Source organism: Denticeps clupeoides, chromosome 2 (genome assembly GCF_900700375.1).
Source record: "Denticeps clupeoides chromosome 2, fDenClu1.1, whole genome shotgun sequence".
Taxonomy (NCBI): domain Eukaryota; kingdom Metazoa; phylum Chordata; class Actinopteri; order Clupeiformes; family Denticipitidae; genus Denticeps; species Denticeps clupeoides.
This window is the reverse complement of record NC_041708.1, coordinates 34,788,836-34,804,915: the sequence shown is the minus strand read 5'-3', so window position 1 is coordinate 34,804,915 and position 16,080 is coordinate 34,788,836. Positions and strand designations below refer to the sequence as shown.

General features: G+C 43.7%; 1 protein-coding gene across 3 annotated transcripts in view; it reads left to right on the top strand.

Annotated features, from left to right (window-relative positions):
* sema5a (sema domain, seven thrombospondin repeats (type 1 and type 1-like), transmembrane domain (TM) and short cytoplasmic domain, (semaphorin) 5A) overlaps window positions 1-16,080 on the top strand; it is a 98,922-nt gene that overhangs the window by 23,843 nt on the left and 58,999 nt on the right. For all 3 annotated transcript variants that reach the window (XR_003748925.1, XR_003748924.1, XM_028970384.1), the window contains exons 2-4: window positions 432-659; window positions 6,819-6,918; window positions 10,217-10,262. Coding sequence is in view for 1 of the 3 variants with exons in the window: in XM_028970384.1 (XP_028826217.1) it covers window positions 503-659; window positions 6,819-6,918; window positions 10,217-10,262 (303 nt within the window). In the remaining 2 variants the exon portion in view is untranslated. The remainder of the gene's footprint in view (window positions 1-431; window positions 660-6,818; window positions 6,919-10,216; window positions 10,263-16,080) is intronic.

The window sequence follows — 16,080 nt, the reverse complement described above, 5'->3', positions numbered from 1 at the left end:
GATCTATGTGCTCACGGTCAGAGGTCAGGGGTTAATGGTCACGGGGCGAATGTGAGGATTGTAGCAGCTGTCTGCACTCTCACCGCTGTCTCCGCCTTTTTACTGTTAGTCCTACATTTACATTTACATTTACAGCATTTACCAGATGCCCTTATCCAGAACGACTTACAATCAGTAGTTACAGGGACAGTCCCCCCCCTGGAGACACAGGGTTAAGTGTCTTGCTCAGGGACACAATGGTATTAAGTGTAAGGTAGTAAGAACCTGGGTCTTCTGGTTCATAGGCGAGTGTGTTACCCACTAGGCTACTACCACCCTATAGTCCTCTCTTATGAACATTAACAATTTGTCCTCCGTTGATCCCCTTTTGAATCAAATGTATTTTCTAACAGTTGCAATTTCTCATCGGTTCGTCTCTTCCTCTCCTGTAGGTTTAGTTTGCAGATGCCCAGTGCTCTGACCTCAGCCCTGTGGAGAAGTCAGCAGTGCCAGCCGGCCCCCTATGGCTCCTCCAGGCGCGGGACGCCCCCTGTTCTGCCGCCTGCACCTCCTGCAGGGCCTGTTGATCCTGCTGCCAGTGGGCACAGCTGCCAGGGAGTCTGCCTGGGCACCGGACTCCCCCTGCCTCAAAGATGAACACCCGTTTATCTCTCGTGCAGGTTTGTGTGCGTGTGAGAGAGATTTAGAGAAAGCAGATCGCGTTGCATTTCTGGAGCATGAGGTTCAAAAACAGGTTAAGTGTCAATGGGGTACAACAGTGGAACCCAATGCTAAATGGGTCTAAGTCCCAGCCCACTCAGTGACAGTTTCTATGCCTGTCAAGTTTTTGCACCGGGCTTGTCAGTCAATGGTACTTATCATGATATCAGTCAGAGCCGATGTTTTCAGATTTTGAATAGTCATGCTAAAGTTCCAGAGATGGAGACGGAAATGTCCTGTGTGCATTTTATTTGCCGTCATTAAAAATAACTTTTAGAATTTAATTTATTTTCTGAGTATGCTGCTACTTAAATGAGAATGGAGTTCCACATCAGTTTTCTAATACCAACATTCCAGAACACGTCCAAAGCACTACATATTATATAATGTATGTATGTATGTATGTATGTATGTATGTATATATACAACATTTTGAAAAAAAAAAAAACAATTACTTCTGCATTAAACCTGAATCATTTACAATCATTCATCTTTAGGTATTTCATGCTAAGCATCATTATTATCATTCAAATATGGTTCAAACAGCAAGGCATGTGTGTGTGTGTGTGTTCTACATTCAAGGTCTTGAAACTAATAGCAAGTCTTTCTCTTAGAAAACACACGCAGCACCCGGACCATAGCCAGATTTTGTTTCCCCCTCACCTTCCCTTGAGCGTCTGTCTCCTATTAAAAATGCTGCCCCGGAAGCACAGACTGCAATCAATGCAGATTTCATCGCTAAATAACAAGAAGTCGTTTAATAGCCAAGTTGAATGTTAAAGCCACGGGGCTGGGATGGGGTGGAGCGCCACTCCGCTGCGTAATTGAGTGGAAGCATAAGGTCGAGTCTCGCCGGGAAGGTTCAGACTTTGCACATGGCTGGTCGCATTTGCCCCACTCTGAGATTTATTGAGCGCGAGGACGCCACACACACACACACACACACACACACAGACTCTGTCCTGACCAGGCCAACAAGACGCCACTGAGCCGTCTGCGTTCGACCGTAGGTGTTCCTCAATGCCCACACACTCCATCGCTCGCACTCACAAAGGCGCTCCATTAAGATCCGGCCTGCCCACTCATAGACACACTGACACTGTTAATGAGCAGGCCATTCATCAGACATGCACGCTGAGCGCGCGCCTTTAATGGCAGTCTGGCAAAAAGCCTCTGGATCAGACGACTGCGACGAGGGGCGAACATGCAGCGTCTCACATCTCTGCTCTGGTCCATCCGAGGCTGAGTGTCCAGCTGGACACTCCTGAGAGAGGACACACTGGAATATCCAGCAGCTGCCATGTCACAATACCTAATAAGCCACACCGTTTCACTAACAAAACCGGCCCTGGGACTTATGGATATTCACCCCCCCCACCCCGCTTTTAGGTGAACGGCTCCTCGAGGACTTGTTAAAGTTGCTTTATGCTCTCCTGCTTTTTATGGCACTTTCATCTGGAACCCAGATCACATTGGCTGTTGGAATAGCAACTTGCGCCGTCATATTAGCATATAAACTGCACCTCACTTGGTTTTAATTTCTTCTGGCGGTAAAGTTCAATTGGAAACATACTCACAGACTATTATAAAGTAGAAAACGTCCGCGTCTTGATCACTGCAGATCACTGCACTTAAGAAAGCCATGCGTTGCAGTCAGGGCCAAAGCAGTTAATACCCTCTCTAATGTATGTTTTTATATTTCTCGTGGTGAGGGTGTGTCCTCATTACAGTGGGGTTCAAAATTGTGACAGTGACCGTCTAATAAAATGTCAAATTTTAGTAACGAGGTGTCACTTTTTTGAAGCTTGTAGGGGCAAAATGTATCACCAGGTTTTGTCCTTGTGGAGTCCATGCAACTTGATTGACACTGTCATTAAAGCCAAAGGGCAAACCAAATCCAATGCATGCTGATACCCCCTCACTCTCCATAACAACTTAATCCAGATCTGGGTCCTGGCCTGTGGAGCCCAGGACGGGGCGACAGTCCACTGCAGATGGCTAAAACTATAATTGCATAAAACTATAACTATTATAATTTATAAATAAAAACGCAACTCCACATTTCCTATATTTGACAAAAACGCATGGGGCATGTTCACCGGTGTCACAGCATTTGAAAAGGTATGTTGTATGGATTTAGATAAATAAACGGAAACAAACTAGTACAAGGAATTAGCTATCCATCAAGTCATTGTTCTTGGCGTGTTATTATTTCTTATTATGGCCTGTCAAAGCCCATTGAGACATACTGTATGTGATTTTGGGCTATATAAGAAATAAATGTTGTTGATGTTATTATTTCTACATTTTTTACAATGCTGATTTAACAGTTCTTTATGCGTTGCATTGAATCCTGATGTGACATATGCATGGCTGTCTTTAGCCAGATGAGGCCACATGTTACTTTTGGACTGAGCTTTTATTTCTAGTTACAATAAAACAAAGGCGACGTGACTCATGGGCTTTTGTGTGCTCTCTGCCCCACATGGACCAAACGCTTCTAAGCCCTTTTCCACTTCTCCATGGACCACAAGTGGCGATTATGTGTGGCTTCAAAAGCCTGGGAGAGCACCACTGCTGGGCTGTGCCCAGTGTGGAGGACCATAAACATGTTAAATATACTCTCCTCCAGGGCAGGCTGCACTCTCACGACTCTCCATCCTGTTTTCATGAGGACTCTTGTCCATTTGCATGGCCAACTGTGTTCAGTTGTGGCTGGCCCATTCTGTAGGAGGATTTGCGTGGGATCTTTGTTTGCTGCACTGGAGCAGGGTGTGCCGTGTGAGGACATCCCCGTCATGGCAGTGGGTTTCTTTTTTTTTAACTGAAGCCACTGCAGACGTGGGGCGGGGCTGCCTATGGTTTATCAACAAGAAGCAGGGGCTGCCTCAGCTTTGTGTGCAGATAAGAAGAGGCTTTGTGGTTAGGGAAGATGGGGCCAGCAAATCTTTACCTCTACATTTTCTTTCAGCATAGAAACTTCATTTCTGTCTCCATGCACTACTCATCTAGATCCCAAAACTAGAGTTCCCGGGTTTGGAATGTGATTGTTGCATAAATGGCCAGTTCAAGGGCTTAATAACAGCTGGCAATGTAGCACCTCAGGGAATTTTCTGGTTCCCACTGTTTGGCTATATACCCTGCTGATAGCAGCAGTCACTGTAGGAAACAGCCTGGGGAAACAGCTAATCACGTTCCACAAGGTGCACAGCAAGAGAGCTGAGCAATGCACAGCTGGGATTTGAACCTGTGATCACAGCTGTGTAATGCAGGACTGCACGAAAGGTGACTGATTACTCCTTGCGGTGCTACACAGGCTTGCCCATAGATTTTTCTGACAACATTATTGATGGCTGGAGATTTGTTTGTGACTGATTTTGTCCTTAAAGAGAACTTGTCAGTTTTGCTCATGGTAGTGAGTGAACTACGGGTGTAAGTAAATTAACACAGAATTTGTGTGTGACTGAGTTAATCCTCTTGGCTACAGAATGGCTACTGACTACAGAATTTGTTAACCTGCCAGTTTTTATATGCACATTAACACAACGATTTGTGTTTGTGTCTTTGCATTTTGATCTGTTGGCCCACCATATGCCTCTGTTTTTTGCATCTTTTTAAAGACTGTATGGAAGGGCAAATGGGGCAAATAGGCAGTGTGTTAAAGATATGGAGACCACAACTTATTCATTAAAATGCTACACATGGGTTAATAAAAATGGATAAAGATGGATGATGTATCAGTGTTGTTTCATTGGAAGAAATTTAGGCCGGTAGTTTTAATGCTGTGGCTGACTCGTATACCCAATAAAAGTGACGGTGGAGTGAAGTGATGACATCCATTCATTCAAGTGATGACATTCAGATTGTCATTGTGAAACACTGCAGCACAGCACACGGTGACAGGACGAAATGAGTCCTCTGTATTTAACCATCACCCTTGGTGAGCAGTGGGCAGCCATGACCCGGGGAGCAGTGTGTGGGGACGGTACTTTGCTCAGTGGCACCTCACTGGCTCCTTTTGCGGTTTGGTGATTCGAACCAGCAACCTTCTAGGTTCTTCGCAAAAATAAATAAACATTGAATTGAATGGCTGTTTATTAAAATGTAATTTTTTTACAAAGACTAGATGACGTCTACTTTGTCATTGTTCAACAGAAGTTGGCTGTTTGGTCAGGGTAAAATCTTTTCGTTCTCTTTAAACATTCTCCTTGTAAACGACAGGATGGATTGGAGTTTTATTGCGCACTCATTTTGTGGTGCTGAAGTGGTTTGTTTGTCATGATTTAGCAGCTGCCTTGGGCTGTCGTTCCAATATAATTTTGGTCGGAGGGCTCCGTAATGCCTGGTTTATTAACTTAAAAGGGCAAATGTGCAGGAAGCAACACAAAGTGTGTGAACTTGTTCAGGTGGCACATGGTCATATCTTTGGTCTTCTTTCTTCCATTTTGCCTTCAGATATTTTTAGTAGACAATTTATTTTGCGCCTTATATGAGACAAAAACAGACCCCTGAGGAGACAGATTCTGGGTGGAACAGATTGCAAATGGATAGAAAGAGGAATATGATTATGGTATTATGGTAAAATGACAGAGACTAAATGACAAAGCCACGCAATCCTGCCATGCCCCTCTTTGTCTCATTTTTTAACACCGACGTAGTTAAGTGGGGTTAATTATCCGTTAATGTGCTCCCCGAAGACCTATAACAGCCTGTTGAGAGGTGGCCATTAGTTGACACGAGTGCTGCACATCCCCACAGTTACATTTCACCGAATCAGGGCTTTCGTATGGCGAAGCCTTGGGATGCTCATTGGCGCTCTTATGAATTGTTATGAGTCCTTCGCTTGAGAAAAGACAATAAATCCCCGGAGCACCTCTGTCTCCCGCTTTAAACCTGCATTCTCATTGAAGTGAGGCCTCTCCCCTTGGGCGAGGAAAGATTTATGGGGGGAAGGTTCTGTAACTGAATCTGTGCTCCTCATGGGAGTCGCTGCTACATGTGTACGCTCCGGACGCTTTTATTAGAGAAGAACATCCCGGGCATGGGTATTAGGGCGAGCATTGAACTTTGTCCGTGTGAGGAATTAAAGGGTGCCTCCGTTATCCGGCGCGAAAGCCGCCTGCGGAATTATTTCCGTTGTCCACATTATGCAACGTAGCTAATGGCGCTAATGAAATCCCGTCAGAGCGTGCTTTCTGTTTTCCGACTCATCCACATCCAGCCTCCAATGATGTCGCTAATGAACAGGAAAATATATAGCACGGTGTGCATTTAACAGCAGTCCCTATGGATTTTCTCATTTCGAAAGACAATGGCAAAGCTTTTTTGTTTGTGGCACACTAGATAACGCCCGAAGGCTGGCAGGCTTTACCGGAGTGAAATAATTTCGAACCTGAAACAAGTCTTTTCATAAAGCCCATTTGGAGGGATTTGAATTGGGATGCATATGCACAGATGGCCCTTGGAATCGCAATAAAGATTCTAATCTGTCATGAAAAGAAACTCATCTCCATAAGGCTGTAAACAAGGCAGGTCAAGCATACCTTATTTTTGGTTTTAATGTTTACATGGACACCTAATTTAATAATGTAGTAAACTGATGAATATATTCGTCAGTCTGATGTCTCTCTCAATCTTCATCCCTGCAGTGAATAGCTATGTGACAGAAGGCAAGATGTATATATATATATATATATATATATATACACACATACACATATATAATATATAATATAATTAAGATTTTATTAAACATTTGTGGGGAAATACCTTTATCCTCTTATCTCAGTAAGGGCCTCCCTTGAGAAATGGCGAGGTCAGGGTGAATAGGCATAGCTAAACCGATCACCATTTATAACATGACACACTTGTAGGTAGGCAACTGGACACCATGTCTTGACATGTCTGGGTCTTCATACCGTGACTTGGGGTTAATGGGACTGGCGCCATGGTGACAGTTAGGGTTGTGACCAACACGGTCTTGTGCTACAAAAACCATGACATTCAAATCATACACCTAAATTCTCAAGTATCTGTGTGTGTGTGTGTGTGTGTGTGTTGGTAGTGTGGGAGTGTTTGGGTGACTGACCACTCTTTGCTTTCTCTTCTACAATTTGCAGAAATCGAACCATGGATCTACAGGTTCAACTCCGAGGGCACAGTGGATTATTCACAGCTGACCTTTGACCCTGGGCAGAACGAACTGATTGTGGGGGCCAGGTAATGGAGTGTTTCTCTGTATACTGTGTAAAAGCTGGCAAGTGTGTTTGATGAAACAAATTATCTGGATTCCACCAATGATTAAATCCCATCGATAAAAAAAAAAAACACTTATCACCATGCAACACAACACATTTCTATAATTATTGTGGAGAACAATTTATTTTTGGACATGTTGATGAGATGTTGAAGGAACACTGTTCACAGATAATAATTTATATGTTAACAACGTACTTACAGAATGATGTTGGTTTTTAGTGGAATACCACTCGGCCTTGCCGCTTACGTTGAGAGATTTTTCCAGATTCTCTGAATCTTTCTTTTGATCAGCAACTTCCCATATTCAGTAGATGATGAAATCCCTAGATTCCTTGCATTTGTACGTTGAGAAACGTTGTTCTTAAAGTATCGGCTCACGCACCGGTTCACAAAGTTTTGACCCTCACTTCATCCTTGCTCAACAGAGCCTTTTGGGGAAGCTCCTTTCGGAACATGTTGTGTGTGTGTGTGTGTGTGTGCGTGCGTGCGTGCGTGTGTGTGTGTGTGTATGTGTGTGTGTGTGTATATATATATATATATACATACATACAAAATAAAAATATTATCATCAATTCATCAATTCTAAGCAGACCAGATTTTGTTTTGCATGATTGATAATACCGTGGTATTTGTAAAGGTGCTGCATGCTGTACTGTGTGGTTTATGTAATGGATAGGTCACGGTTTTGTTCTCACGCTGACTATGCATCTAATTTCATTCTAATTTCATTTGCATTGCTTAACATTTTTTACTTGAGTGCACTTCTGTTTTGCTGAAGGTTGCACACTGATGGCCCTTCTTCTTTCTGTAATGGCCTTAGTTGTCAATGAACGCTCAAAAGGCCTCAGGAAATGAACACCAACGTGTGTGAGGCAATAGCAACTTGTTATTTAGTTATTATGAAAATTCAAGACACTTATTCATGCGAGCAGTCATGTATGAGGAAAGTGATCGTCTGCGATTTCACAGAAGAACTCTGGGATGATTTGCTCAACTTTTGATGAGCTGGTTGAGTCAAAGATCCATATGTTTTGTAATGACAAGGTCCCGAAAGAGCACCTCATTGTATTCTTGTAAAATATGTGTGTTTTCCTCTTCTATTCAAATTTTCACTTAATGTAATTTGGAGGCTGATGGAAACACAACTGCAGATGACTGCATTTCTGACTGTGTGAAAGAGATGTGTTATTTTCAGACCCCTTTTGGACCATTGGTGCTAAATCTGATACGTAACTGTTTGTGTGTATGTGGAATGACCCGTCCATGGCACCACTTTCTGTCCAAGTTGGAGCTTAGAGCTAACTTAATGCTTAATGCCTAATCAATATGGAGGGCACTGGCAGTAAGATCTGTTGCTAATGCTCATGCTGGAGCTGAAACTCATTTCAAGAGTCACGTTAAAAATATTAGATATAAGCATCACTAAAGCCTGTCTATATGAACAATAAACATTTTAAATACCAGTCCAGTTCAATGGCAGTCAAAGCAGTCTTTTATTTGAAATAGTTTCCTGGTTATTTTTAATACACGGCTCCATGAATAATTCATATAGGCACAAGAATCACATCTGGGTCACTTTTGACAAGGAGATAATAACTGTTGGCCTGGAAAATTGGGATGCTAGCCGAAACACTGAGCCCGAGCATGGAGGCCTGTGGTGTAAATGCATCCAGAAATCCCCGCTGCATCTAACAGCAAGAGGTGCTAAATAATTTACATAATAATGTACAGAAATAATTTCCAGAATTGCGCAGTGTAACAGATGCTCTTCTATGTCAGCGGTTGGCCTTTGGAGCATTGCGGGCTCAAATATCACGAGGGACTTTTGAGAATATTGTCCTCTGGATGGACGATCAGTGGTGTGCACAGTACAGTGAAGTGAGTTGCTAAGCTGGAAGGCCCTGGAGTGGATGGGTTTCCCTCCACCACCCCCCCCCTACCCTTCTGTCTAATGCCAGCCAGCCCTAATGGACCATGTGGAGGCCCTCTGGTGCATCTAATGCTGATGTTTATCAAGGTCACAGAGTCAGAGCTTTACCGACAGTCGCAGCCCCTCTGTAATGCCTGCTGATGTCGGCACTTTTCTAACACGTTGCCCACTTGCTGCCCAACATCACGCTACTGCAAAAGTATTCGTGAAAAAAAGGGTTTCATCAGTTGAATGGAAGGCAATCATGCGTTAACCCATGACCCTGAGGTGAATGTATTTATTTGATGACTATGTCTGTTTTCAAGGAGAAAGTAAGGTGCAGCTTGTACCTTTGAAACAGTGAAGTAATTGTTTAGTGGAAGCGTATGTTTATGTTCATTGCTATACTGATGATTAAGTGATAATTCATCAATGTAATGTTATTAGCAAAGTTTAATATTTAACAATGACCATTTTCATGAGAGGATAAATTACTGAAGATGACCTTGTATGGATGGGTTTAATTAGTGCGTACATTTATGGTTGAACAGATGAAGATGTGGCTGGATCTATTAAAGCTGATACATGCTTTTATTTGAAATCTACACTTTATCCAATACATCTGTTTGTCCCATAATCAAAGTGTGCATCATGACTACACAAGTCACAGCTTTAATGAGTGGCCTGTTGTAGTCTGGTATGTCCAGACCGGTTCAACTTCACCACATTTCAAGGTGGGGTCCTGGAAGGAGTTTGACCCGCCATTGTTCTTTTGCTACTGCACAGACATAAACATGCGTTTCTCTACTTCTCAACTGTTTAAATATAGACTTGACAATTAGCAACCCAAAATAGAGTTTGCTTAACTCATTGTAGTGACATAACTGTGATTGTAACGTAGGTTTGATGTAGATATATTAACCTTTAGACTGAATGTGAGCTTCAAGAACATACAAAATGTCATCTCTAATATCTGATCATTTACATCTTAAATATTTTGCTCTGGCCAATTGGTTTTGCGCTTTGACACAGTGGCCTAAGGCAAGGCTGAATAATTGTTCATTAAAAGTAAAGGCAAGCAGCCAGGTTTGCCGTGTTCTCCTTCAGACGCCAGAACAGCCCCAGGGCAAAATATCAGATCATTAAAAAAACATCCGTTCTCCTTTGCAGCTTTTACTTGTAAAATATCGTTTTTCTCAACATTTCTCTTTCTGTTCTGAAAGGGAGCCCAGGTGGGGTTTTTTTTGGCGATTTTAACACACAAGGTCTGATCCCAGCAGTAAAAGTTGGAAGGATGAGCGCACAGACAGCAGCTGCGCGTCTCTAAATCACACCTTCTTGTCTTTTCAGAAATCATCTCTTCAGGCTACGTTTGGAAGACCTCTCACTGATCCAGGTAGGTGAACAGCAAAAAAAAAACCAGCCACGTTTGTTTCTTCCCGAAAAGAACAGACTCAGCAGTGTCTGAGGCGGCTAAAGCAGGTGTTGCCGGCCTCCAATTACAGACCCAGACAGGAGACCAAGGCACGGTGAAGGAGAGCCGACCAAAAAGTGCTAATGCCCCGTGCCTTCACGCAGGCTTTTAACTCCACGTGTGAAATTCCCCCAGGCGGCGGTTGACATTCTTGTGGTTGGGGAAAGCCTGTTCCGTTATTATTTTTATGGCCCTCCGCGATATTTACACCCTATTTTCTGCATACCATGAAGCCACTCGAGCCTCTTTTTGTTTCACCTCGGTTGCGTGAACTTTTCCCCCGCGGACATGCGGGCTCTGTGATCGAGCTCGCGTGTGGCTACCGTAATTTTAAAAGCGCCGCAGTTTTACCCTGTTCTTCCATCTGAGGTTATGTCCATACAGCTTCGGCGCTGGAGCTCCGCCAACCTTACTTGAAGGAGGCAAATCTGCAGGGAATGCAGAACCTAACAGCACCAGCGCTGTGTTGTTTTTTTTTTTTTGCTTTCATTGATTTCAGGCCAGGTTTCATCATCCATGTCTGAGTATAGTAACCCATATGCCTGCAGCCCCAGGAGCATTTTACCACCGGTAGGTCTGTATGGCTGCCTACCGTTCCTTTTGCCCCTGGTGAGTTAAGCATCTTGTAACCCAGTAAGCGAGCATGCAAACACCGACACGTTAAGGGATTTATTTGGGCTCTGTCCCAGGCGAATAGCGGCAGGCTTCTGTGAAGGGGCCAGACGGTGGCTTCTTCACATGCCAAAAGAACAGGGGGGATCTCCATAAAGAAAGGACCCCCCTCGAGGTGAGAGCAGATCGACCAGGAGCGGGCCGCCTTTTGTTTGTGCCCATTGAAAAGAGAGATGGCTGTGGAAAAAACCGCCATGCCCTGCTGCAAAATTTCAGCCATTTCTCTTTTATGCCACTTGTTGGGGCTTATTGAACCAGCTGGAGCGAATCTCGGTGCTTCGCCTGGCCTTGGCGGACTCTGCCTCGGGCCGCTGTCTGAAGAAAAATGGTGTAATAATCTTTTTAAGGGCTTCAGTGCCAATTTAAATTGACCCAGGGCCCACTTTCCTTTTGCATCTGACTCCATGTCAGTTGTGTGTTTAAAAATTTGTGGAGTGAAGCCCTCAGGACTAAGCCAAATTGTGTGGTAGTAAAAGTGTTGTGTGATTTAGTCTCCCAGTTTTCTCCTGGGTTTAGTTGTAGTGTGATTTTCTTGCAGTAGGCGAAAGGCTTTTTTCTAACTCTACAATTAAACACATCAGAGTGTTTCTTTAGTGGATTCGTCTATGCCCGTGGAGCTCACATGCTTTCACCTGCGTTTATTGCTGAAAAACATACCATACTATAAAATACACTAAAACGACTAACGCAGCCATCGAACTGAAATGGATAAAAAATGTAAAAAAGACCATGTGGTGAGGGAGAAGAGAATAGAGTGTGTAGAAAAACTCTTTCTCCCTCCACACAAAGCACTGTATTCAACCACTCCAATTTGATGTTGCCTGGCAGAAAGAGGCATGGCACAATAGAGGTTAAAAATGAACAGTTTCTAATTTATTAACACCGGTAAATAATTATTGTAGTTACATGTGAATATTGAATGTAAAAAGGTACCAAGGTTACAGAGAAAATAAAAATGAGAAGAAGAGAAGAGAAAGAGAGGGGGAGAGAAAGGCTCAGAAGCCTTCCGGCTTCCGATGGAAAAACCTCTGAGCAAGAGAGCCCAGAGTTCCCTTTTTCCACATGTGAGCAGACCCCTGGCCTACAGGAAGTTGTCACTGGCCTACAGGAAGTTGTCACTGACCAATCAGAACCTGTTGTTTCTGATGTCACGCCCCCGGTGCCTCCCATTTGGGGAAGACAAAGAGGGTAGGCAGTCCATTCTTACAAAAAAAAAAGCTTTTCCCTGCTACTGCCATTATGTGTAGTGGCATATTCCCGGATAACTATGTTGAGAAACTAGCCATCAGAATTCAATCGTACCACTACGCGTTTCCTTAGCTTAGCCTGTGATTTCTTGTCAGACGGCATGTATGGGGGCTGAGTCGGACACAAAAGGCACTTGAAAGTGAAAGAGTCCTTTTTTGCTTGCAAGCTGGTGTGTTCTAAACATCTGTTTGTCCCATAATCAAAGTGTGCATTATGACTACACGTCACGGCTTTAATGAGTGGCCTGTTGTAGTCTGGTATGTCCAGACCGTTTCAGCTTCACCACATTTCCAGGTGGGGTCCAGGAAGGAGTTTGACCCGCCATTGTTCTTTTGCGTTTCTCTACTTCTCAATTGTTTAAATATAGACTTGACAATCAGCTACCCAAAATAGAGTTTGCTTAACTCGTTGTAGTGACATAACTGTGATTGTGACGTAGGTTTGATGTAGATATATTAACCTTGAGTGAAAGTGTTGTTTTAAAGTATTAAAACATTGTGCCATAGCACAGGAAAGGCATGGACACCGTCTTTGCATGGAACCGTATTGCAATATTGGTAGTAAAGGATTTGGCAGATTATATGCCCATTATTGAAATGAACTTGCTGCCCTAACCTTATTGATTTTATACAGTTTACAATTAAAGGATTGTTGAGGAAACAGGAGCAATGTTCACAACAGAACATGTGGACACATCCCGAGATTGAATACAGCACAGAGTATAGAGTATGGATACATTTTGATAGGTTGGTCCAATTTATTTGCATACATAGTCATTGCACAGTGTCACAGTGCAACTGGTGATAATGCCCCTTGCCCCGTGTCTGATTTTTGCACCACAAGGTGTCCAATATAAACCAGTCATCCAAGCAGTGTGCAGTTAATTCAGCATAGGATAGCATAGTTGGAGCTTTATTGAGCATCAGAAACTTATTTGAGTCCAGTATTTGTAATTGGGTGCTATTACCAAGCCATGAGGTTGGTAATTGAACGAGATTCATTTACAAGCTTGGATTCTGCTGGCATGCCTGGCTCCAATGCTCACAAAGCCACTGCTACTATCCTGAAAAGCTCCAAATTAGCTCACAGATGACACGTCAGGCTGATGGTCTCTTCAGGCCGTCTTCTTGCCCCGGAAGGAGAGGTTCGGGCAGGAATGTGTCGACTAAAGTGCTAATCTCACCTTCTGGCTGTGCTCAGAGGGACATGGGGGCAGGGTTGCGTAGCCCCTTGCCCGTGGTCTGCAGGGAGGGTTATCCACTCAGCGGTATAGCCGGTGGCACCACAGCTCCATTGTTTCTCCTTTAACTGTTCATTTCTGCAGCAGGGGGTTGCATTGCACCCTTGCTCAGCTGTACTTGTCTCGCTCCTGGCTCCCCGGAGCCTCTGCGCTTTCTCGCACTCACCCCTACCCGGCCGGCGCCACTCGGGCCCGGACCGCACAGAGACACTGATTAATTGCGCTGGTGAGTTTTCATTGTGCTAGCATTACACCGCGCCGCAGAGCTGATGAATGAACACCTGCGTCAAATTTCCCTCCCCGCGCTCGCGGTATCCGCGGGGCAGAGACCTTCCGAAAATGGTTTATTTTAAAATCCATCTTCTCCTGACCAGCTACCCAGCACATCAGGGGGAATGCCTGTTGCCAGGGTTGTGGCACAGGTTTCAATTCTGTTCTCATGTATTGAAACAGAAACCACATATGATGGATAGTTCATTTTGGAACTCATTTACAAAAACATTTTCATGATACATTTACATTTTTGGAGATACACTAGCATGATGTTTCCTTATAGGGTGGTAGTAGCCTAGTGGGTAACACACTCGCCTATGAACCAGAAGGTTCAAATCTACCATTGTGTCCCTGAGCAAGACACTTAACCCTAAGTTGCTCCAGGAGGGACTGTCCCTGTAACTACTGATTGTAAGTCGCTCTGGATAAGGGCGTCTGATAAATGCTGTAAATGTAAATGTAAATTCTAAGTAGTCTGTGCAGTTCTTCCCATACAATTGATCCCAAATTGAGCTAATTTCACCATGTAACCTGATTCCCTGTGTGCACCCAAAAGACAAAAATATTCCTACAAATGACTGTTGTAGCCCATCAGCAACAGGTGGCTATGCTCCTTGTCCTAGCTCTCTTTCTACAGGACTTGTCCTAAAGCTCTCATGATTTACCTCTCAGACCTGTAGTTAAGTACAGTGGAAGAATGCGAAAGTATCAGCCTTCAGAAGGCTTTTTGCCAGATCCGGCCTCTCTATAGCCTCGCTACAGCGGTTTGCCCTCTATCCAGGCACAGTGTCCGACTCGCAGCTCTCCCGGGGCACTGCAGCAAACGTCTGGAGCCCATGGTGCTGGGCGAGCTCCCTTCACCCGTCTCCCTGGCACGCTCTCTGCGAATCCCCCCTCCTCCCCACCGAGAGGACAGTTATCATGGTGATTTAGGTTAGTGTTCAGCACTCGGCTCCGAGGAGATGAATCCCAAAGCACAGTTTGACGCATGCTTTATTCAAAATGCAGCCGAAAAGGAGTCATTATTGCAGTGGATGGTGTTATCACTTCTGAAGCTTATTGCTCTCGTTTTTTTTTTTTTTTTTTTTTTTTACTTTTATAAAAATGTACGTATGGATTTCCAAAAGAATTCTTACACTATAATATTTTCACCACCTTGTGTAGTTATGACACCCAAATTACGAAACTCTGATAATAGAATGAATATTCAACTCATAATAATTTCTCTGGCAATTACAGACCTTCGGTGAAACAATTACTTTGGCTGATTAGCTGCTAGCAGAACACTTGCGTTAATTCCTGCTAATTCAATCGCTTTAAATAAACTCGTTTTTTAAATGCATGGACTAAAGTGGCGCGAGCGGGCCGACTTCGCCAACACGCTCAGTAAAGCTGACAGGCTCATTTTCGGAAGGGCACGGAACACTTCTCCCTGGTCTGTGGTCATATGTGGTCATTATATTGTGATAATAAGTACTCAGCAGCTGGTGGAAGAGTGGCCCATTTACATTGGTAATGAGAGGAAATGCGCAGCTTTTAGCTCAGGGTCGGATCAGGCTCGTGCTGGATTTGATGGACAGGGTTTTTTGGTGTTTTTTTTTTTTTGGGGGGGGGGGTTGTGCTGGCAGAAGAGAGAAGAGAGACTGTGAGACAGATAGCGTCCAACTCTATACATCAGCAAGTCCCCACCATCCCCCCTGATTAATTCGTTGAGAATTTTTTTTTAAGTACTTTACTTTACTTTACTTTATTTAGCAGACGCTTTTATCCAAAGCGACTTACAAGAGGAAGACACCAGCAATTCTCCTTCGATTTCTATAGAATATTGAGTTTACAAACTAAGAGCCCTGATTAGGCTCAAACTTGTCAGTGAAGAGCATGCTCAGAGATTGTTAGGTGCTAGACGAAGAAAAATTATAATGTATTTATATATTTTTGTATTGTTTGTGCAGTGTGTACGCATGTGCATGTGTAAGTGTTAGATTTGTCTGTAATATCTTTTGAACAAGTAGAATAAGTAAATTACAGTTTATTGATTATACACGTATGGACATAATACATAAATGGAAATGATTTGCAAGCTAACAGCCATTCATTTATCTAAAATATATGGACAGCGTTGCCAAATAGACGTCCCTGCTCCCAACCTGAGTGTACAGTAAATTCCTGTGCCCATTCAGGACAGCAGAGAGTACCTTGGCCAGATCCACAATGTTCTGCCTCACCCACCACACAGGCACAATGGCCCCTCAGTTAAGCCCCGTCTGCCATCTGAACCCCCGAAGGACAGCGTGGGGACTGAATGGC